The sequence below is a fragment of the Hyperolius riggenbachi genome, chromosome 8 (assembly GCF_040937935.1).
Source record: "Hyperolius riggenbachi isolate aHypRig1 chromosome 8, aHypRig1.pri, whole genome shotgun sequence".
NCBI lineage: Eukaryota > Metazoa > Chordata > Amphibia > Anura > Hyperoliidae > Hyperolius > Hyperolius riggenbachi.
In genome coordinates, this window is record NC_090653.1 from 275,545,747 (window position 1) to 275,570,412 (window position 24,666).

General features: G+C 47.7%; 2 protein-coding genes across 4 annotated transcripts in view; one reads left to right on the forward strand and one right to left on the reverse strand.

Annotated features, from left to right (window-relative positions):
• LOC137527897 (carcinoembryonic antigen-related cell adhesion molecule 3-like) overlaps positions 1-24,666 on the reverse strand; it is a 239,944-nt gene that overhangs the window by 159,642 nt on the left and 55,636 nt on the right. The window lies entirely within an intron of this gene.
• The window catches only part of LOC137527896 (uncharacterized), a 66,604-nt gene that overhangs the window by 5,219 nt on the left and 36,719 nt on the right, over positions 1-24,666 (forward strand). The window contains exons 2-4 of the mRNA XM_068248944.1: positions 4,687-4,879; positions 6,302-6,443; positions 12,863-12,910. Of these exons, the coding sequence (XP_068105045.1) occupies positions 4,687-4,879; positions 6,302-6,443; positions 12,863-12,910 (383 nt within the window). The remainder of the gene's footprint in view (positions 1-4,686; positions 4,880-6,301; positions 6,444-12,862; positions 12,911-24,666) is intronic.

A 24,666-nucleotide genomic window follows, 5' to 3' on the forward strand; every position in this document is an offset into this window, starting at 1 on the left:
TGGTTCTCAGTTTACCTGTGCAAACGGGGGGAGGGGGCCCCATCCAAAGTTTCGCAGGGGGGCCCAGTGATTTCTAGTTACGCTTCTGATGCCATGTAATCACCTCCTGGTTCTTCTGCGCCATGTGCCGTGTAATCACCTCCTGGTTCTTCTGCGCCATGTGCCGTGTAATCAGTGGCGTACCTAGGGCATTTGGCACCTGGTGCTGGGTATTAAAAGACACACTCCCCCTTAAAAAATGGGCGTGGCCACAACCTGCGGCATGCTTCGCGGCAAAAAATGGGCGTGGTCATGACCGGATGAGGGCAGAGCTTACTGTAATTTAAAGTATTAGCTAGTATAGTTGCCCCAGTATAGCTAGTATAGTTGCCCCCAGTATAGCTAGTACAGTTTCCCCCAGTATAGCTGCCCCCAGTGAAGCTAGTATAGTTGCCCCCATTGAAACTAGTTGCCCCCAATGAAGTTAGTATAGTTGCCCCCAGTATATCTAGTTTAGTTGCCCCCGATATAGCTAGTATAGGTGCCCCCAGTATAGCTAGTATAGTTGCCCCCAGTATAGCTAGTTTAGTTGCTCCCAGTATAGCTAGTATAGTTGCCCCCAGTATAGCTAATATAGCTGCCCCCAGTATAGCTAGTATAGCTGCCCCCAGTATAGCTAGTATAGCTGCCCCCAGTATAGCTAGTTTAGTTGCCTCCAGTATAGCTAGTTTAGTTGCCCCCAGTATAGCTAGTTTAGTTGCCCCCAGTATAGCTAGTATAGCTGCCCCCAGTATAGTTGCCCCCAGTATAGCTAGTATAGCTGCCCCCAGTATAGCTAGTATAGCTGCCCCCAGTATAACTAGCATAGCTGCCCCCAGTGTAGCTAGTTTAGCTGCCCCCAGTATAGCTAGTTTAGTTGCTCCCAGTATGGATGCCCCAGGAGGGAGGAAGCAGCGCTAGAAGGAGGGGCAGTGGTGGCAGTGGTGGGGAGGGGGGAAGTATCCACCCCCTCCCTAACCTGGGACCCCTCCTTCTGCCTCTCTCCCCCTCCATAGATTACCGGCGGCAAGTGCAGGGGTGGCGAGGAGGCATACGGAGAATTACTCACCACTTCCGCGTTCCAAGCGTGGCAGCGTCATGTTGTCACAGATCTCCGCCTTCAATGCCGCCCACTGTGCTTCCGCTAATCAGGAAGCACAGTGGGCGGCATTAAAGGCAGAGATCTGTGACGACATGACGATGCCAGCGCTTGGATCGCGGAACTGGTGGTTAATTCTCTGCATGCCTCCTCACCGCCTCTGCACTTGCCGCCGGTTATCTATGGAGGGGGAGAGAGGCAGAAGGAGGGTTTCCAGGTGAGGGAGGGAGGGGATATTTCCCCCCTCCCCACCGCTGCCCCCACTGCCCCTCCTTCTAGCGCTGCTTCCCCCTCCTGCTCTGCTGCTGTGGGGGGTCGTGGCGACACCCCCCTAGCTGTCTGTCACCCGGTGCGCCACGCCCCCCTGCGCCCTACAGTAGGAACGCCACTGCGTGTAATAACCTCCTGGTTCTTCTGCATCATGTGCCATGTAATCACCTCCTGGTTTTTCTGCACCATGTGCCGTGTAATCACCTTCTAGTTCTTCTGCATTATGTGCCATGTAATCACCTCCTGGTTCTTCTACACCATGTGCCATGTAATCACCTCCTGGTTCTTCTACACCATGTGCCATGTAATCACCTCCTGGTTCTTCTGAACCATGGTCCATGTAATCACCTCCTGGTTCTTCTGCATTATGTGCCATGTAATCACCTCCTGGTTCTTCTGCACCATGTGCTGTGTAATCACCTCCTGGTTCTTCTGCACCATGTGCCGTGTAATCACCTACTGGTTCTTCTGCACCATGTGCTGTGTAATCACCTCCTGGTTCTTCTGCACCATGGTCCATGTAATCACCCCCTGGTTCTTCTGCACCATGTGCCGTGTAATCACCTCCTGGTTCTTCTGCACCATGTGCCGTGTAATCACCTCCTGGTTCTTCTGCATTATGTGGCATGTAATCACCTCCTGGTTCTTCTGCATTATGTGCCATGTAATCACCTCCTAGTTCTTCTGCGCCACGTGCCATGTAATCACCTCCTGGTTCTTCTGCATCATGTGCTGTGTAATCACCTCCTAGTTCTTCTGTATCATGTGCCATGTAATTACCTCATGGTTCTTCTGCACCATGTGCCGTGTAATCACCTCCTGGTTCTTCTGCACCATATGCCATGTAATCACCTCCTAGTTCTTCTGCATTATGACCCATGTAATCACCTCCTGGTTCTTCTGCACCATGTGCCATGAAATCACCTCCTGGTTCTTCTGCATCATGTGCTGTGTAATCACCTCCTGGTTCTTCTGCATTGTGTGCCGTGTAATCACCTCCTGGTTCTTCTGCATCATGTGGCGTGTAATCACCTCCTGGTTGTTCTGCACCATGTGCCTTGTAATCACCTCCTGGTTCTTCTGCACCATGTGCCGTGTAATCACCTCCTGGTTCTTCTGCACCATGTGCTGTGTAATCACCCCCTGGTTCTTCTGCACCATGTGCCGTGTAATCACCTCCTGGTTCTTTTGCATCATGTGCCATGTAATCACCTCCTGGTTCTTCTGCATCATGTGCCATGTAATCACCTCCTGGTTCTTCTGCACCATGTGCCGTGTAATCACCTCCTGGTTTTCCTGCACCATGTACCGTGTAATCACCTCCTGGTTCTTCTGCATCATGTGCCGTGTAATCACCTCCTGGTTCTTCTGCATCATGTGGCGTGTAATCACCTCCTGGTTGTTCTGCACCATGTGCCTTGTAATCACCTCCTGGTTCTTCTGCACCATGTGCCGTGTAATCACCTCCTGGTTCTTCTGCACCATGTGCTGTGTAATCACCCCCTGGTTCTTCTGCACCATGTGCCGTGTAATCACCTCCTGGTTCTTTTGCATCATGTGCCATGTAATCACCTCCTGGTTCTTCTGCATCATGTGCCATGTAATCACCTCCTGGTTCTTCTGCACCATGTGCCGTGTAATCACCTCCTGGTTTTCCTGCACCATGTACCGTGTAATCACCTCCTGGTTCTTCTGCATTATGTGCCATGTAATCACCTCCTGGTTTTCCTGCACCATATGCCATGTAATCACCTCCTAGTTCTTCTGCATTATGTGCCATGTAATCACCTCCTGGTTCTTCTGCATCATGTGCTATGTAATCACCTCCTGGTTCTTCTGCATTATGTGCCATGTAATCACCTCCTGGTTCTTCTGCATTATGTGCCATGTAATCACCTCCTGGTTCTTCTGCATCATGTGCCATGTAATCACCTTCTGGTTCTTCTGCATTATGTGCTATGTAATCACCTCCTGGTTCTTCTGCATTATGTGCCATGTAATCACCTCCTGGTTCTTCTGCATTATGTGCCATGTAATCACCTCCTGGTTCTTCTGCATCATGTGCCATGTAATCACCTCCTGGTTCTTCTGCATTATGTGCCATGTAATCACCTCCTGGTTCTTCTGCACCATGTGCCATGTAATCACCTCCTGGTTCTTCTGCACCATGTGCCGTGTAATCACCTCCTGGTTCTTCTGTATCATGTGCCGTGTAATCACCTCCTGGTTCTTCTGCATCATGTGCCGTGTAATCACCTCCTGGTTGTTCTGCACCATGTGCCATGTAGTCACCTCCTGGTTCTTCTGCACCATGTGCCATGTAATCACCTCCTGGTTCTTCTGCACCATGTGCCGTGTAATCACCTCCTGGTTGTTCTGCATCATGTGCCATGTAATCACCTCCTGGTTCTACTGCACCATGTGCCGTGTAATCACCTCCTGGTTCTTCTGCACCATGTGCCTTGTAATTACCTCCTGGTTCTTCTGCACCATGTGCCGTGTAATCACCTCCTGGTTGTTCTGCATCATGTGCCATGTAATCACCTCCTGGTTCTACTGCACCATGTGCCGTGTAATCACCTCCTGGTTCTTCTGCACCATGTGCCATGTAATCACCTCCTGGTTCTTCTGCATCATGTGCCATGTAACCACCTCCTGGTTCTTCTGCACCATGTGCCATATAATCACCTCCTGGTTCTTCTGCACCATGTGCCGTGTAATCACCTCCTCGTTCTTCTGCATCATGTGCCGTGTAATCACCTCCTGGTTCTTCTGCATCATGTGCCATGTAACCACCTCCTGGTTCTTCTGCACCATGTGCCATGTAGTCACATGAAACAAAAAGCAGGTAGTGGAGACGAGGCAGCTGCAGCGAGTGGAGGAGAGACCGGACATAGTGCTTGATATGGTATTATGGCCAGGCATAAGTATATGTATGCCGCCGGTGAGCTGGGTGCAGGGTGAGCCAAATGACGACTTATCCTGCTCCTGCTCAAATCCCCGGCAGTGTAAAATATTATGTATCCAGAACCCTGAATTACCCTTAGGTGCCCCGCACAATATGACATTTTTGTGCCTAATTTTGTTGCTAAGCGTCGTGCGCCGAAACCACCTGCTTTGATGACCGGTGAATAAATTATAACTTGTGAGTCACAAACTATTTTGATACAAACATATAATAAAGAAAACATGAAAAAGTTAATATCACTGGAATGTTAATGGTCTAGGTTTGCTAAAACAATAAGAGACCGGGCCTGTGTTTGGCACAGCAGGTAAAGTCCTATTTTTTCTATCTACAGCTATCATGTTGGGTGCCCCAGAAGCTGGATGGTGGGGGTGCCAGAGATGGTCACTGTCGAGGCTTTTGGACATGAAGAAAGTTTTCCAGTTCAAGTCTCCTTATTTAGTTATCCTGATAAGAAGGTGACCTATGACTCCCAACAGCTCCAGTTGTCCTCTGCTAACCATCACAGAGGATCCCTCAGTCTGCTGGTAGGTAGAAGTCTTCTGGAAACTCCATGGGAACAACAATCCAATTCAATATTCATCATTTTATTATCTTATATTCCATCTAAATATGTGCGTACATGAAAAAGGGCGTGCAGAAAAAAGGGTGCCACTGGATAACAAACAGGCGCTGGTGGATAACGAAATCTAATTAACAATAAACATCGTTCATGAAATTGGGTAATGATAAAAACCATTTTAAAACATATGGGGCATCAAAACGAAGATATCAACTTTAAAAACCATTACCTAATTCAAGAATACAGCTTAACCTAAGCCTAAAGACACAATAAACGTCGAGCTTCGCTCACAACCTCCATTTGTTTTTTTATGTGGCTATATGCTCAAACTCTGAGCTTTTGAATTTTATGAAGATGATTATACTTATTGCTGTGTAACGTTGTATTGAGTTTAATCGTATGCATTTACATTTTTACGTTTGTACCATGTTTTTATGTACTAGATTACACTAATTGGGGGACTTTTTATCCTCCTCTTTTATATGCACTCTTCTTTGTGGGTGGGGTCATTTGAGCATGTGATATTGGGTGTAACCTCACTCTATATACGAGTCACCTTTTCTCACTTGCGCCTATGCTATGATTAAGGGCGTGTAACGCCCGAAACATGTCAGCATGTGGTGCTGGATTTTAGCCTGTTGTGTGTAATGACTAATAAAGCTATACTGATTCTACCGATATCGTGCGGATTTCACTTTCTACAGTCTTAACCTAAGCCTACTCTCACACAGAACCCTCCCCTGGAATGCGCAAAAGGTTACTCCGCGTGATAAGCAGAGGTTTGATCACGTGCGTGCTTCATGTGAAACGCACACGTGATCGCGCGCAAACCTCCGCTTATCACGAGGAGTAACCTTTTGCGCATTCCAGGGGAGGGTTCTGTGTGAGAGTAGACTTAGGTTAAGCTGTATATCAGACTTTATTTTCAAAGTCACTTCGGAGATGACAGATACTTACTGTTTTATACATACTTGGGGCTTCCTCCAGCCCCATGCGCACGGATCGCTCCCACGCCACCGTCCTCCGCTGCCCGCAGCTCTAGTATCGGGGTCCCGTTACTTCGGCCAGTCTGCGCAAGAGAAGTGCTCCCTCTACATATCTCTCTGGCGGCCCCTGGATAGTTACGTAGATAGCGCACTTCACTGACTGACTGGCCGCAACTGGCGGAAGTAACGGGACCCAATACCGGAGCTGCAGGCAGCGGAGGACGGCGGAGTGGGAGTGATCCATGCGCATGGGGCTGGAGGAATAAAACGGTAAGTATTCGTCATCTCTGGTACACTTTAACTTGCATCTAATCTATTCAATGGACTCCGGTCATAACGATGCATGGGAAGTAAAATGAGATGTCCATAGCCAGCCTGAATTAAGCTGTTCTCTGCTACAGATTAGGCCAGAGGATTTCCCCAGCGGAGATGAGGAAGAGAAGTTTGTGTATCTGGTGGCTGAATCTGACGGTTCCATCAAAGAGGAGAAAATAGTTCTGACGGATCACCGCAAATCTCTGGCTGCTTCGGAAGCCAAACCAGGCCAGTGTCTTTTGTTACTATTGATCTCTGTAGGTCCATATTCTTCAATAGGACCATACAATACAATTACACACCGTACAATACAATTACACACTGTACAATACTATTACAACACATGGGTACATACAGGGGTCTAGTCCTGGGAAAAGAAGTGAGTGGACTCACTCGGAGAATTCCTGCCGTGCCAAAAAATGGGCGTGGTCAAGCACCCTGTGGGCGTGGTCATGGGTGGGGCCAAATATACATTACCTTAGCAGTGATGTAAAAGGCTTGCTGAGGAAGTTTGAGCTCTGCCGTAGTGTATCCCCAAAAAATAGATGTAATCTGACAGCATTTCACCAAAAAGACACATAATCTGGTAGAAGTTACTCCAAAATACAGATAATATGGAAGTGGTTCCCCCAAAATAGACAATGTGGCAGCAGCAGTTCCACCAACATACACATAATTTGGAAGCAGTTCCCCAAAATACGCGAAACCTGGCAGCGGATCACCCAAAATACACGTAACACCCAAAGGACATATAATCTGGCAGTAGTGGTCCCCCAAACATGCACAATCTGGCAGCAGTTCCCTAAAATACACGTAATTTGGCAGCAGCCGTTCACATAATTTGGCAGCTGTTCCCCAAAATACATAACAACGGTTCCGCAAAAATACAGATAATCTGACAGCAGTTCCCCAAAATAGGTACCCCCAGGTAGCCAGGTCTATAGGTGTCCCCAGTATAAGTAGCCATGAGTATAGTAGTCCCCAGTATATGTAGCCAGAGGTATAGTTGCCTAGTATATTTAGCCAGGGGTATATGTGCCCAGTATATGTAGCCAGTGGGATATGTCCCCAGGATATGTAGTCAGGGGTATATGTGCCCAGTATATATAGCATGGGGTATATGTGCCCAGTATATATAGCCAGGGGTATATGTGCCCAGTATATATAGCCAGGGGTATATATGCCCAGTATATGTCACCAGGGGTATATATGCCCAGTATATGTCACCAGGGGTATATATGCCCAGTATATGTCACCAGGGGTATATATGCCCAGTATATGTTGCCAGGGGTATATATGCCCAGTATATGTTGCCAGGGGTATATATGCCCAGTATATGTTGCCAGGGGTATATATGCCTAGTATATGTAGCCAGGGGTATATGTCCCCAGTATTTGTAGGCAGGGGTATATGTCCCCAGTATATGTAGGCAGGTGTATATGTCCCCAGTATATGTAGAAAGGTGTATATGTCCCCAGTATATGTAGGCAGGTGTATATGTTCCCAGTATATGTAGGCAAGTGTATAGGTCCCCAGTATATGTAGGCAGGTGTATATGTCCCCAGTATAGGTAGGCAGGTGTATATGTCCCCAGTATAGGTAGGCAGGTGTATATGTCCCAGTATAAGTAGGCAGGTGTATATGTCCCCAGTATAGGTAGGCAGGTGTATATGTCCCTAGTATAGGTAGGCAGGTGTATATGTCCCCAGTATAGGTAGGCAGGTGTATATGTCCCCAGTATAGGTAGGCAGGTGTATATGTGCCCAGGTTACCCAGGTGTGCCCCCAGCCCCCCACCCGGAGGGAGCAGAGCAGAGAAGGCGAGCTATGGGGACAGTGGGGATGGGCGGACATCTCCCCCCCCCCCCCCATCCCTCACCTTTGTGCTCCCCTTCCTGCCTTTCTCCCCTCCAGCATTGTTAAGTGTCGGGCCGGCGGCGAAAGTGGGCGAAGACTTACCTCGTTCCAGACGCATGGGACGCTCCGCTCTGTGTGCGGCTAGTCTGGTCTTCTAGCCGCACACAGAGCGGAGCGTCCCTTGCGGCTGGAAGAAGGCGGAAAGTCTCCGCCCACTTTCGCCGCCGGCCCGACACTTAACAACAACGCTGGAGGGGAGAGAGTCAGGAAGGGGAGCACAAAGGTGAGGGATGGGGGGGGGGTGTCCGCCCATCCCCACTGTCCCCATAGCTCGCCTTCTCTGCTCTGCTCCCTCCACACAAGCCAGGGTGAACGGCGATCACTCTGAAGAAAAAGTGGGTGAACACCATTCACCCGCGTCCACGCAGGACTCGACCCCTGGGTACATATGACAACGGGGGCACAATGCAAGTATGAAAATTACATCAAATTGTTTTCCAATAATTATGCAGCTGTAACCCGATTTTATCCGTTAGCACTGGGCTCCGGCTCAGGGGAATCAACCAGACACTGACTCAGATGAAATTATCAAAGATTTATTTGTGACCTAACGGTGGTCACTGGTAGTTGCAATCAACTCGTAACACTTCAACAACACAATACACCTCCCTTGCACATCACAGGTCAAAATACACAATCTTCTAGTCTTCACAGCCGGTGCACCGGTAAAAGCTGCGGAATAAAAAGGTTAGTTACATACAAATTACATATGAAAGTTGAGCTACAAAGGTCTTCTCGTACAACAATCAACCACTTTACAGCATATTTACATCACAGTACCATTGATGGGGAATGGGGCTGGGGAAGGGAATGGTCTACTGAGCAATTCAGTTCCTAAACAGATCTCAGTCCTTTGCAACCAAGTCCAAGCTATATTGCTCAGCAAAACCTTGGGGAACTAGTGACAGTTTTCAAGATGGTACTGAATAGCTTCCACAGTTCGTTAGTTGCTTCAAAAGAATGTTCACTTTGCTCAAAAGATCTTTTAGAGTCTTTACCCTTGGCAATATCCCACCAAACCCACCTTGCACTTAGCACCACCTGTCTGGATAGGGCCTCCTCCAAAAATAACAAAAAAAATAAAATATAAATCAAATAATCAAAAAGGGTTAGGAAAATGAAAGTAAACTAAATAAAATATAAAAGTGACCAATGCACCCAGCTATACCACCAAGATCACCCTCCCACAATATAACTCTCTTTTTGTGCACTTTGACTTGTAGGCTGAATAAGCTCTGATTTAGTGATGTTGCAAAACTTGTACTCCAAGTAAGTTGACTCTGTATCTTGGTCAGATGTCAGCTCACTCCTCACTATACCACACTTTAGTATCACAAGACGCAATGCAACTCCTCCTCCTCCACTTATCTTCTTTAATACTGAAAGTTTCTCTTTACTCTCACAGTCTTAGTTATCTGCTTTCTCTTTAAGACCATGTACTCAGGTAACAAGCATGAATCACACTTTGGTTCACTTCTTGTATCAAACTCTTAGTAACACTTCAGAACACAGCACAGAAAAGCGCACAAACTTTAAAGGGATACTGTAGGGGGGTCGGGGGAAAATGAGCTGAACTTACCCGGGGCTTCTAATGGTCCCCCGCAGACATCCTGTGCCCGCGCAGCCGCTCACCGATCCCACTGATGTCATCAAGAGCGCACAGCGCAGGCCCAGTATGGTCTGTGTCTGCGCAGTACACTCCTGGTGACATCAGTAGGAGCGAGGACACGGCAACGCAGGCGCAGTGGTTTTCTGACTTTAAAGTCAGAAATTCCAGAAGTGAACCGGAGGCGGGGCTGGAGCATTAGGGAGTGGCTGCGCCAACACAGGATGTCTGCGGGGGACCATTAGAAGCCCCGGGTAAGTTCAGCTCATTTTCCCCCGACCCCCCTACAGTATCCCTTTAATTCTTGACTTGAAATGGACTTGACAATAACAATGTCTCTACACCAGGACTTAATGCAAGCGGGTGGCTGTGTCAGCTTTGCGGGATACTTAATGGAGGCTGATAATGTCTCTTGTAACAGAAAGGCCTCAATCTATATATATAAAATCGTATGTATGTATGTATGTATGTATGTGTGTATGTGTGTATGTGCCGCGATCACGCGAAAACGGCTTGACCGATTTGAACGAAATTTGGTACACAGATCCCTTACTACCTGGGATAATAGGTTCTGGGGGTCTCGTGGCCCCCCTGCATGCGCGGGCGGAGCTACAAACAGCAAATCAGATTTCACCCATTCATGTCAATGGAAAAAATGGAAAAGGCTGCCATTCTCACACTAATCAAGCCAGAGTCCCGACACTTGGCACAGTTGGTCACTTGGTGACCAAGGTTACAAATCCAGGAACAGTGGGTGGAGCATAAAACAGCCAATCAAATTTCAGCCGTTAATTTTTAATGGCAAAATGTAAACTGCAGCCATTCTTAGACTGTAAATTGCAGGGTTTTCAAACTTGGCACACTTGGTCACTGGGTGAAAAAGATTAAGATTCCGGAAATTGGGTGGAGCATACAACAGCCAATCAAAATTCACCTATTGATTTTCAAGGAGAATATTTAAACTGCTGCCATTCTTACACTGTTTATGGCAGAGGCTTCAAACTTGCTACAGTCGGTCATTGGGAGACTGGGGTCCAAATTCACTAAAGGGGCAGGGCCACAAACAGCCAATCAGATTTCTTTGCTTAATAAACTGCTTCCATTCACACATTTTTGATGCCAGGAACCTGAAAGCTCACAAACTTGGTCATTGAGTGACTGTGTGTCAAGGTTACAAAAAGTGGGCGTAGCCAAAAACAAAATTCACTGGTCAAATATAAACTGCAGCCATTCTTACACTGTCAATGGCAAAGTTCTCAAACGTTGCACAGTTGGTCACTGGTTGCCTGGAATTAATATTCAAGAAAATGGGCCTACAACAGCCAATCAAAATTCACCTGTTGATTTTCAAAGGTAATATTTAAATCGCCGCCACTCTTAAACTGTTAATAGCAGATGCCTCAAACCTGGTACAGTTGGTCACTGGGTGACTGGGGTTCAAATTCAGAAAGGGGGCGGAGCCACCAAACAGCCAATCAGATTTGATTAATTTCAATGGAAATATACAAATGGTTGATACCAAGGACACCAAAGGTCATAAACTTGGTAATTGAGTGACTATATGTCAAGGTTAGAAAAAGTGGGTGGCGCCAACAACTACATTTTTAACATGGGAAAATATAAACTGCTACCATTCTTACACTGTTAATGGCAGGGTTCCCAAACTTGGCACAGTTGGTCACTGGGTGACTTACTAGCATTCATATTTAGAAAGTGGTTGGAGGCTACAACAGCCAATCAAAATTCACCTGTTGATTTTTCAAGGGGAATATTTACATTGCTACCATTCTCACACTGTTAATGGCAGATGCCTCAAACCTGATACAGTCAGTCATTTGGTGACTGGGGTCCAAATTTACTAAAGGGGTGGAGCCACAAACTTCCAATCAGATTTGTTAGATTGATTTCAGCCATTCTGTTATTGGCAGGGTTCTCAAACTTGACACAGTTGGTCACTGGATGACTGGGATTAATATTCAGGAAAGTGGGTGGAGCCTACAACAGCCAATCAAAATTCACCTATTGATTTTTAAGGGGAATATTGAAACTGCTGCCATTCTTACACTGTGGCAGAGGCCTCAAACATGATGCATTTGGTCATTAAGTGACTGGGGTTCAAATTCACTAAAGGGGCGGAGCCACAAACAGCTAATCAGTTTTCTTTGCTGGATAAACTGCTTCTTTTCACAGTCTTTGAGTGACTGTGTGTCAAGGTTACAAAAACTGGGTGGAGTCAAAAACAGATTTCCCTGGGAAAATGTAAACTGCAGCCTTTCTTCACTGTTAATGGCAGGGTTCTCAAACTTTGCACAGTTGGTTACTAGGTGACTGGGATAATTATTAAGATAATTGGATGGAGCCTAAAAAAGCCAATCAATATTCACCTGTTGATTTTCAAGGGGAATATTAAAATTGCTGCCATTCTTGCACTGTTAATGGCACAAGCCTCAAACCTGGTACAGTTGGTCATTGGGTGACTGGGGTTTAAATTCAGAAAAGGGGGCGGAGCCACACACAGCCAATCAGATTTGTTTTTATTGATGCAATGGACCCAAAAGCTCACAAACTTGATCATTGAGTGACTGTGTATTCAAGTTACAAAACGTGGGATGAGCCAAAAACAAATTTCACCTGGAAAATATCAACTGCAGGCCTTCTTATACTGTTAATGGCAGGGTTTTCAAATTTTGCCCAAATGGTCACTGGGTGACTGAGATTAACGTTCAGGGAAGTGGGTGGAGCCTATAATATCAAAATTCACCTGTTGATTTTCAAGGTGAATTTTAAATTGCTGCCGTTTTTACACTGTTAATAGCAGATGCCTCAAACCTGCTACAGTTGGTCAATGGGTGATTGGGGTTTAAATGCTGGAGAGGGGCGGAGTCACAAGCCGCCAGTCTGATTTATTTAATTTTTATGGAATATACAAATTATTGGTCATTGGGTGTTTGTGTGTTAGGGTTTGAAAAAGTGGGTGGAGCTGACACCAGCCAAATACATACCCGGGCAACGTCGGGTCATCAGCTAGTGGTTTATATACATGAAGTCTTAAAAGCTAACCCCATTCTTTTGAGTTTCCAGTGTTATATGTACAACTTTTTCTAACTTTATACATATGTAAACAGCTTTCAAGAAACTGAAAAGAGACCTGAAAAAGCAGATTGAGTGGAGTGGTGAGTACTGGCGACACTGACAAGGAATTATCTGCAAGAATAACACATGACATAACAAAAATGTTAGTATTAAGAATTGTCCATGCTTTCCATATTGCCAACACAGCACATCCCTCATATAGGTCATACCATCAGCTAAACCCCAATTATAGTCGTGCTATGAACACATGTATATTTTCCTGATTAACCCTCCTTCTACCATTTATTATTTCAGAAGCTGAAGCTTTGGCTCGGGTATACATTAAAAGACTCATGAGGTGAAACATGTAAAGTAGTTTTACTTATTATCTGGGGCCTCTTCCAGCCCCTAGACCTCATCTGGGTCCCTCGCTTCAGCTCCGGTCCTCTCCGTGGTCCCGCTGGGAGGCTGCAAAATCGGTAATCCCATTGGGGGTCGGCGTCCTCTGCGCATGGATGGGCAAGGACCCGCGTAACGCGCCAATGTCATGCCCAGCGGTTGTCGATTACAGGCTGCCAGCTGGATCCCAGAGACCCAGGAGGAGCTGCGAGGAGGGACCCAGATGACTTCTAGGGGTTGAAAGAAGCGCCAGGTAGGTAAAACTACTTATCTTGCCTTGTGTGTCCTTTCAGAAATACCCAGTGAGCTCATGGGTATTAGGAACTGTAAAGCTGATCGACCATCTGATTGGATGATTATAATCTAATCGGATATAAATCAGTGCCGCCAAGAGCATGCAAGATCGACGAAGCGACCAGTTTTGGGCCGGCATGGTCAATCGGGTGCGCAGCGTTAATGGTGTGCGATATCATGATGAGTGGCGAACGTGACGGAACTCCTGTCACTGTCCCACTAGTGTAAAATGTGCCCGTGCTCGAATACTTTACCTGTTGGTGACTGCTGCTGGCTCTGTCTTCACACTCTTCACATTGTGCCGGCAACCACATGGGCATGTGTGTGAGTGTGTGTGTGAAGATATGGCATGGAGTGCGCACATGGCACCCAGTGGTCACATGTGTAGGGTGGGCTCAGGGCACACAGTGGGTATAGCATGAGGCCTGGGCACACAGTGGACTCGGAGTATTGCACGGGCACAGGGCACACAGTGGGTGCAGCATGGGGCCTGGGCACACAGTGGACTCGGAGTATTGCGCGGGCAAAGGGCGCACAGTGGGTGCAGCATGGGGCCTGGGCACACAGTGGACTCGGAGTATTGCGCGGGCACAGGGCGCACAGTGGGTGCAGCATGGGGCCTGGGCACACAGTGGACTCAGAGTATTGCGCGGGCACAGGGCACACAGTGGGTGCAGCATGGGGCCTGGGCACACAGTGGGCTCAGAGTATGGAGAGGGCACAGGGCACACAGTGGGTATGGCATGGGGTCTGGGCACACAGTGGACTCTGGGTATGGGGTGGGTACAGCATGGGGCCTGGGCACACAGTGGGTGCAGCATGGGGCCTGGGCACACAGTGGACTCGGAGTATTGCGCGGGCACAGGGCACACAGTGGGTGCAGCATGGGGCCTGGGCACACAGTGGACTCAGAGTATGGAGAGGGCACAGGGCACACAGTGGGTATGGCATGGGGCCTGGGCACACAGTGGTCTCTAGGTATGGGTTGGGCACACAGTGGGTGCAGCATGGGGCCTGGGCACACAGTGGACTCAGAGTATGGAGAGGGCACAGGGCACACAGTGGGTATGGCATGGGGCCTGGGCACACAGTGGTCTCGGGGTATGGGGTGGGCACACAGTGGGTGCAGCACGGGGCCTGGGCACACAGTGGACTCTGGGTATGGGTTGGGCACACAGTGGATGCAGCATGGGGCCTGGGCACACAGTAGACTCTCTTGGTATGTGGTGGACACAGGGCACAAGTGGCTACATGGCATGGAGAGAGACCTAGGCACACAGTGGACTCGGAGTATGGAGAGGGCACAGGGCACACAGTGGGTATGGCATGGGGCCTGGGCACACAGTGGACTCAGGGTAAGGGGTGGGCACAGGGCACACAGTGGGTACAGCATGGGGCCTGGGCACACAGTGGACTCGGAGTATGGAGAGGGCACAGGGAACACAGTGGGTATGGCATGGGGCCTGGGCACACAGTGGACTCAGGGTAAGGGGTGGGCACAGGGCACACAGTGGGTACAGCATGGGGCCTGGGCACACAGTGGACTCGGAGTATGGAGAGGGCACAGGGCACACAGTGGGTATGGCATGGGGCCTGGGCACACAGTGGACTAAGGGTAAGGGGTGGGCACAGGGCACACAGTGGGTACAGCATGGGGCCTGGGCACACAGTGGACTCTCGGGTATGTGGTGGGCTCAGGGCACAAGTGGCTACATGGCATGAAGAGAGACCTGGGCACACAATTGACACAAGGTAGTGTTTGTACATTGCACACTGACATAACTCATCATAACAATGTAAATTAACACAGTAGCGGCCGCAAGCAGAGGCGGGACAATGTCCTCCAGCACCCAAGGCTAAGACACCAAAATGCGCCCCTCCATCCCTCCTACCCCAGCTGTCACACAGTGATTGCTATTAGACTAAGAGGCGCCCCAGGGCCCCCAACCTCCTCAGCACCTTAATCTCTAGTTATCTGGCTTGCAGTCACTGCCATGTATCCCCTTTTCTTATTTCTCTCTGCTTCAAACACTATTGGGAATGAGTAGGATGCTCCTGAGCTTGGGAACACGTGTGGCCAGGGCACAGTGGAGGGCGACTTAAAAGTTGGCTTCCTTCCACAAATCCTATCAAAGATTCCATATCTCCTCAGCTAACAGGAAACACAGAGGTGTAATCACCCTTATCCATAATGACCTACCCTTCATTGTTGAGCGCACGATAACTGATGAACAAGGTAGATATGTTATTATCTTTGGTTCAATCCAAAATACACCCCTGTGCATCATTAATCTATATGGACCACCTGAGTCTCCTTTAGCCCCTGTAAAAGAGATATTGAAGCACATTAGGGATCTCAATAATTATCAAACGATATGGGCAGGTGACTTCAACGTAGCCCCTAACCCGGTCCTAGACAGATCTTAGAAATCTTGTTCACAAAGGCAACAATCACTAGCCACCAAACTCACAACTCTGCTTTCTTCTCCCCAGCTAGTTGATACATGGAGGGAATGCAATTTCCAAACTAGAGGTCACTCATTTTACTCCTCCGCCCACCGAACATACTCCAGAATTGATCTCATACTAATCTCATCCTCCCTAACCCCCAATATAGTATACTCTAGGCATATAATAGCCACTTGGTCCGATCATGATATAGTTATGACAGTCTGTAAGTCCCTTAGTACTCCTCTGGCACGCCCCCCCTGGAACTAAATTAAAGTCTTCTGACTGACAGTGAGCATTGTCTGGACGTAGAGGAACACCTAAAACTCTACTTTCGAGAAAACGACCAATCCAGCATCAAACCTGATACCCTCTGGTTGGTCCATAAACCAACCATAAGAGGACATCTTATTAAAATAGCCTGGGCTCTCAAGAGGTCCAAGACTGAGCAGCAACTCAAACTAGAGCGAAGACTCTCACATCTCAAATTTGCGCATGCTCAATCACCCTCTCTATTTTTAGCAAAACAAATACAGGACGTTTCCGACCAGATTGAAGTTATTTTGTCCTCTCGCACTGAAAGGGCACTCAGATGGACCAAGTCCAAAATATACATGCAATATAATAAACCTAATTCCTGGCTGGCGCGGAAACTACGTCAGGTTCAGTCCCTGAACAAGGTCCTTCAGATAAGATTACCTAACGGTGATATAACATCTAATCCCCTGAAAATACATGAGGCTTTTGTCAATTATTACAAATCTCTATATTCTAAACAGCAGGATACCTCAGCCATCCCCTCAATAGCTGACTTTCTGCAACCAGTAAGAATCCCAGTTCTTTCTCCGGAAGCAGCATCCTCCCTCAATCTCCCTATATCTGAAGTAGAGCTTTTCACTGCCATCAGAAAGCTTAAAAATGGTAACGCACCAGGTCCAGATGGCCTTCCTGCTATATACTATAAGAAATTCCGCAAACAACTATACCCCATCTTCTCAAACTGTTCAACTCCTTCTTGTTAGGAAAGATACCTGCCCCGGAATTCTTAAACTCGACATTAGCAGTAATCCCTAAACCTAACAAGGACCCTCTAGATGTTAAAAGTTACAGGCCAATTTCTTTACTCTATATTGATTATAAGCTTTTTACAGCCATCCTTGTTCGTAGATTAAACAGCTCCCTTGCGTCCCTAATACACCATGATCAAGTGGGGTTTATCCCACAAAGACAAGCGCCCGACAACTTACGCAAAGTTATCAACCTTTTGCATGTCACGAGAAAAAACAACACACCTATAGCCTTGGTTTCGTTGGACATGGAGAAGGCCTTTGACACAATTAACTGGCCTTATATGCTTATGGCACTGACCAGAGCTGGAATTGGAGGAGGCTTTCTCCAGGCCATTGAAACCCTTTATTCTACTCCCTCTGCCACCATTAAATTGCCAACCTCTGCCCCCACCTCTTTCCCAATTCAACGAGGCACACGGCAAGGGTGCCCCTTATCCCCTGCAATATTTGCACTCGTCATCGAGCCATTAGCAGACAGAATAAGACGCTCCACAGACATTAGAGGAATAACTATAGCACGGCATGAATCAAAGCAAATCTATTTGCCGACAATCTCCTTCTCACCCTCTCATCCCCCCACACCTCCATCCCTATTTTACTGGACCTTGTTCGGGACTTCGATAGGATTTCGGGGCTCTGCCTTAACCTTTCTAAAACTGAGGTACTTTGCTCGGGCATCTCTGGCCTTGCTGCTCGGTCCATGACCTCCTCCCTAGGTGTCACCCTCCAAACCAAATATCTCACTTATCTGGGAATTAAAATTTCTGCAAATCCTGCTGACCTCTTTAGCTTGAACTATAAGCCCTTACTTGCTAAGCTTAAGGCTGACCTGGTCGTCTGGAACTCCCCGACCATATATCCTGGACTGGGAGGGTCCAGGCGGTTCGGATGACCTTGCTCCCATGCCTCCTATATCTTTTCCGCTGTCTCCCTATAACAGTAATGCATTCATCGCTTAAAGACTTACAGCTACAAATCAGAAAATTTGTATGGAATAATAAGAAAAGTAGGATAGCACAACGTACAATGTTCCTCCACAGAGAGAGGGGAGGCCTGGGACTACCTGACCTTTTTTCTTATTACAGAGCAGCTCAAATTGCTCAACTAGCCCCAATACATGCTGAGGAAAATGCGCCCCTTTGGGTCCAAATTGAGGAAGCTTTACTTTCCCCTATTGCACTACAGGCCCTTCTTTGGTCCACGTTTAGGCCCCTCTCCCAAATAAAAACCTTATCCCCACTCACCTACCACTCGCTTTCCATTTGGTACGCCATGAGAAAAACCGGGGAACTATGCTCAGATTTGCCTCCACTTATGCCGCTATTTGGTAATCCATCCTTCCCTCCGGGCCTAAATCCCAGGTCATTTTCCTGGTGGAGGCTAAATAATTTTACTCTCCTCCCACATCTTTTGGTAAATTTGTTCATCGTCCTTGGGGATTTTAACAAGGCCAACCTCCGCCAAGAGCTTCCACGCTTCTATCAACATATCACCTGCCCCACTAGGAATGCGAACACTCTCGACCACTGCTACACGGTCCTGAGGGACGCCTACAAAGCCACCCCATGGGCAGCACTAGGCGCATCTGACCACTGCCTCATCCACCTAATTCCCACCTACAGGAGGCGCCTTGAAACCGCAAAACCAGTCCTTAAGTCATCCAAAGTGTGGTCAAGCGAGGCCAAGCATCAACTTCAGGCCTGCTTCGACTGCACGGACTGGAAGGCCCTGGAAGCACCAAACCTGGATGAGTGGGCGGACAACGTGAGCTCGTACATCAGGTTCTGTGAGGACTCCTGCATACCAACAAAAACCCACAAACTCTATCCAAACGACAAGCCATGGTTCTCCAAGAAACTTCGGCAACTGCGCAGAAGCAAGGAAGCCGCGTACAAGTTCGGGAACCAGGAGGAATACAGGAAGGCAAGAAACCTGCTCGACAGGGAACTGAGAAGCGCAAAAAAGGGATACGCAGACAAGCTGAAGGAGGACCTCTCCTCAAACAACTCCCAAGCTGTTTGGCGAGGACTTAAAGCTGCCACAAACTACAAGCCCCCCCCCCCCCCAAAGCGCACCTCCCAGCACTGAGCTGGCGGAAAAACTCAGTGACTTCTACTGCAGGTTCGAGGAGAATGAGACTCCTGCGAGGCTCCCGGGACTGCAGGCTACCCACACTTCACCCAATACCGCAGTACCACCATGCCAAAACCTGCCTCCCCCGACCGTAAATGAATCGGACGTGGCGTGCCACCTGTCCAGGCTAAAGGCCAGGAAAGCCTCAGGACCTGATGGAGTGTCACCAGCCTGCCTGAAAGCATGCGCTCAGCAGCTCGCTCCTATCCTTTCCTCCATCTTCAACAAGTCCCTTCAGTGTGGCATAGTACCGGCATGCTTCAAGAGGTCCACCATCATCCCTGTTCCCAAAAAACAGGGCGCGTCCGACCTCAATAATTTCAGGCCTGTCGCCCACATCGGTCATAATGAAAACTTTCGAAAAGGCAGTCCTGCCCCTCCTGAAACACAAAACAGAAACCCAGCTAGACCCGTACCAATTTGCTTACAGGGCAAATAGGTCAACCGACGACGCCATTAACATCTGTCTGGAGCTTGTCAACAATCACCTTGACAAACCAAAATCATATGCCAGGGTTCTCCTCCTCGACTTCAGCTCGGCATTTAACACCATTAGCCCCCTGATACTACAGGAGAACCTGGCTGAGCTCGGGGTCCACCCCACACTCCAACTGTGGATCAATGACTTCCTTACAAACAGATCCCAAGTGGTAAAGCTGGGCGCAATCTTCTCGCAACCAAAGACCACAAACACAGGGGCCCCACAAGGCTGTGTCTTGTCACCATTCCTGTTCTTCCTTTACACAAACAATTGCAGATCCTCGGCAAGCTCTGTCAAGGTAATTAAATTTGCAGACGACACCACCATAGTCGGCCTGATCTCCAACAACGACGAGCAGGCATACCGTCTCCAGGTGGACAGGATTTGCCACTGGTGCAAGGAGAACAAGCTGGTCCTCAACAATGCAAAAACGGTGGAGATTATCATTGACTTTAGGAAAGATGCCTCCACCCCACCTCCACTGCACATTGGTGGAACGGAGGTGGAGAAAGTGCCCTGTGTCCGCCTCCTCGGCACCACCATCTCCAACACCCTGAAGTGGAAGGCAAACACTGTCTCCACCTAGAGGAAAGCTCAGCAGAGGCTTTACTTCCTCCGCCAACTGAAGAAGTTCGGCATGTCACGGAAACTCCTGGCGAACTTCTATACCGCAACCATCGAATCCATCCTCTGTTCTTCCATCACTGTCTGGTATGCTGGCTCCACTGAAGACGACAGATGCAAACTACAGAGGGTCATCAGGTCAGCGGAAAGGATCATTGGGGACACACTCCCTGCCCTAGACTCCCTCTATAATGCCAGACTACGCTCCAGAGCTCTGAAGATCGCCAAGGATCCCTCCCACCCTGGCCACCAGTTTTTCAATCAGCTCCCCTTGGGTCGGAGGTACCGGTCCATCTCCACAAAGACCACGAGACACAAAAACAGCTTCTTCCCCTCAGCTGTAATTTCACTAAACTCTATAAACTCTGCACATGCTCTGCCCCCGTAGGCCCCCCCATGTTGTCTTCCTGCCTGCAAACCACATGGCAGATGTATTTGGAAAAGTATTATGTATGTACTTGAGATGAAGTGTTGTCTACTATGTTCTATGCTCTGTTTGTCTCTTATGTTTCTATGCATATACCCTGTATTCATGTGCCAAGCCCAATTCCGGGCACGACCCAGTCGTGCTTGGCGAAATAAATGCGATTCTGATTCTGATTCTGATTCTAAATGAAAAATTACCCTCATGGGAACAGTTCCGATCTCACACTGCTTTTCCTCCATCAGAATTTTTTCAAGCTCTCCAACTACACCACTTCATTAAATCCATTCCACCTAAAACTCCTATAACCCCTTCCAAAACCACCTTTGAATCCTGGTGTCATAGATGCCCACTAGAGGGAGGCCTGATCTCTTATTTGTACTCACTTATATCGCAACCCTCCACCCTCACTAAGCTAAAAACTATGGAGGCCTGGGAGCAAGATTTCCATTTAGAAATTCCCCCTCAACAATGGTCCAAGTGCTGCCTCACCCTTACAAAGGGAAGCAGCTATTTTTCGCACATTGAGGTAAACCTGAGAGTTCTTCACAGAACTTACATAACACTGGAAAGTCTCCATAAATACTCACCCGCAGCTTCAAACCTCTGCTTCCGCAACTGTGGAAACATAGGGTCAGTTGCCCACATCTGGTGGTTCTGCCCAGTGGTCAAACGCTTCTGGTCTGAAATAGCAGCCCTAATTGGAAGGGCTCTAGAAATCACTCACATACCAGACCCAATGTCACTACTACTGGGGGACAAACCCAAAGGTTGGAAATTCCCTCCCCACACACTACAGCAACATATCGCCAAGGCAGCCAGACTCCATATTGCACGGTAATGGCAGCAGCCCAAAAAAATAATTAATGATATTATGATATCAGAAAGACTGTTGGCCATAGTAAATGACACGGTGGAATCTTTTACTAGAACATGGCAACCCTGGCTATCAATCGTAGACAACCCAGGAATTCGCCCCTTGGTCCTATCAGTGTAACTTACTCCATCAACTCAGTTGGGACTTTTAGTTTTTCATTGCCTTAATATCTCTTCCGTAATTGTAATAATTATTGCACATAGTGACTGTTATACTGATGTATCTCAAGCATTTGTTTTCCTTCCCCTTCCCTTCCCTCCCCCCCCCCCCCCCCCCACCTCTCCCTTTCCCTCTCTACATTACTATAAACAACGTTTTGCTATGTATAGCATTATTTTATAATTGTCATGCTTACTGCCCCTAACCGGGCATACAAATGTTGATTTATATCCCTCTGTTATTCATTAAAACTTTTGAAACTAAAAGTCGGTTTCCACTACGAGAAGAAAAGTGAGCCGCGGCGGGGAGGGGACAAAGAGTCAGTTCTTCACGCCGAGGGCACAGGGCACCTGCAGGGGGCTGGCAGAAGCCCCAGGTAGGTGAAACTTATTTTTTTAGGACCTTTCAGTTCCGCTTTAAATTAAAGCAAACCTTAACTGAGGATAAATGTGCAGTCTTTACTTACCTGGGGCTTCTTCCAGCCCCCATATTTTGTGCAGTCCCTCCGTGTCCCCTCGTCTTACTGCTGGCTGCTCTGTTACATGTGTGACCTGAACCCAAGTCACAGTGACTGTGCGGCCCCATCAACATGCACGCTTATCGCCAGGAGTGTCCTGCACATGTGTGGTTCATTCTTTTGAGAACTACGCATGGGCAGAATGCAGTATTGTGATTGACAAGCACATGGATTGGGACGTAAACTTGCGTTCGAGTCAAACACGTAACAGAGCCACCACTGGGTGAATGAAGGTGACCCAGAGGATAATGAGGGATGGCATGGAATACAGGGGGGACTTAAAGTTAAATACTGTATATTTAACCTCAGTTTAGGTTCCTTCAGCACTAGCTCACTGCCCCACTACCAAAAAAAGGAAGGAAGGTACACACAGGTCAAACATGCTGCCCCTGAAATCTCTGCACCTGATGCAAATGTTTCACCTTCATGAGAGAACTGGCCCTGGCCATTGTGTTATAGCTGACAGCAACTGATTGATTGTAAACCCATCCTAAGGGAAGACTCTATGCACTGCATTTGTGTATGCTAAATTGGACTCTGACAGTGGGCGCAGGGCTCAGTGTGAACATAGGGTGTCGAGTAGAGAGCGGGAGAATGGAAGATCCAGTAAGTCCTCTGTAAATTTACATTTACCTTTATGTTTCAGGAAGCCAATTTATATATTTAATATCCTCTATAATAAAACCTGTTTCCCTGCGTGTGCTGTCTCTGTGTAGCTGGGTCCGTGCTTTTTGCTACTGCGCATGTGCGCAGCACGGACTCAGCCTCACGGAGACAGGAGGATGGGGCCAGGGAACCGGGCGGGCGTGTATGCGGGCCCACGCGCACGTGTGCGGCAGGTGCGCGCGCGTGCGCAGTAACATTCGGCGGGTGGCGGTGAGAAACAGACCCTAGAGCCTGTTTTTAAACGGGCTTGGGTCTACTAGTATATTATAAAATCAGCATGTGTGTGCGTATCTGCCACCATCACGCCAAAACGACTTGACCGTTTTTAACAAAACTTTGTATACAGATCCCTTACTACCTGGAATGATATGTTCTGGGGGTCTTATGTCACTCGTGCACACCTGGGTGGAACCACAACAGTCAATCAGATTTCACCCATTCATGTCAATAGAAAAATGTAAAAGGCTGCCATTCTCACGGTAATAAAGTCAGAGTCCCCAAACTTGGCATAGTTGGTCATTTAGTGACAGTGGTGAAAAATTCTGTGGAGTAGAGCATAAAACAGCCAATCAGATTTCATCCATTCATTTTAAATGGGAAAATGTGAATTGCATATACTGTTAATTAATGCTCCAGGGGCGTAGATACAGTATTTGTCTATGCAAGTTAATAAGAAGCAAATGAGCGGTGACAATTGCTCTGGTCCGGAAGTGGTTAATGTCATGGTTCTCAAACTTGGATCAGTTGGTCACTGGGTTACTGGGATTAATATTCAGGAAAGTGGGTGGAGCCTACAACATCCAATCAAAATTCACCTATTGATTTTCAAGGGGAATATTTATATTGTTGCCATTCTTACACGGTTAATGGCAGAGGCCTCAAACCTGCTACACTCCATCATTGGGTGACTGGGGTTCAAATTCAGAAAAGGGGGTGGAGCCACACACAGCCAATTAGATTTGTTTGATTTCAAATGGGAAAATTTAAACCGCTTTCATTCTCACATTATTGATTTCAGGAACCCCAAAGCTCACAAACTTAGTCATTGAGTGACTGTGTGTCAAGGTTAGAAAACAACAACCACCAAATGCATACCCGGGCATGCCAAGTCTTATAGAGAGTCTGAAGCCATTTTAAAAATACGTTTTCACCTCTTATTTTGTATAAGGATCATTGCCAGACTTAAAACGCTGCATTCCCGCGGCCGAACGAGGGTTTTATCACCCCCGAATCCCCAGGGAAAAAAACAGGCAGCATTTCCTGGTAGAGGCAGAGCTTTGTGCAGTAGCTCTGCCTCTCCTCGCATCAATCCCCGCTGATCGCCGCCTCTCCGCGCCCTCTCAGTCTTCTTTCACTGAGAGGGGCGGGGGGAGAGAGGTGGAGATCTGCGGTGGATTGATGCGAGGAGAGGCAGAGCTACTGCACAAAGCTCTGCCTCCCTGGGAAGCAAAATCCACAATTTTGAAAGTTGTGGATTTTTGCCCTAGGATTTGAGGGTGATAAAACCCTCGTTCGGCCGCGGAATAGCAGCGTTTTAGGTCTGGCAATGACACTTAAACTTAATAAAAGGTAAAAACTGATTTTTAAAGAGGCTTAAGAGTCTCTTTAAAGAGGAACTGCAGTGAAAATAACGTAATGAAAAAAACAGCATAATTTTTACAATGATTATGTATAAATGATTTAGTCAGTGTTTTCCCATTGTAAAATCTTTCCTCTCCCTGATTTACATTCTGACATTTATCACATGGTGACATCTTTACTGCTG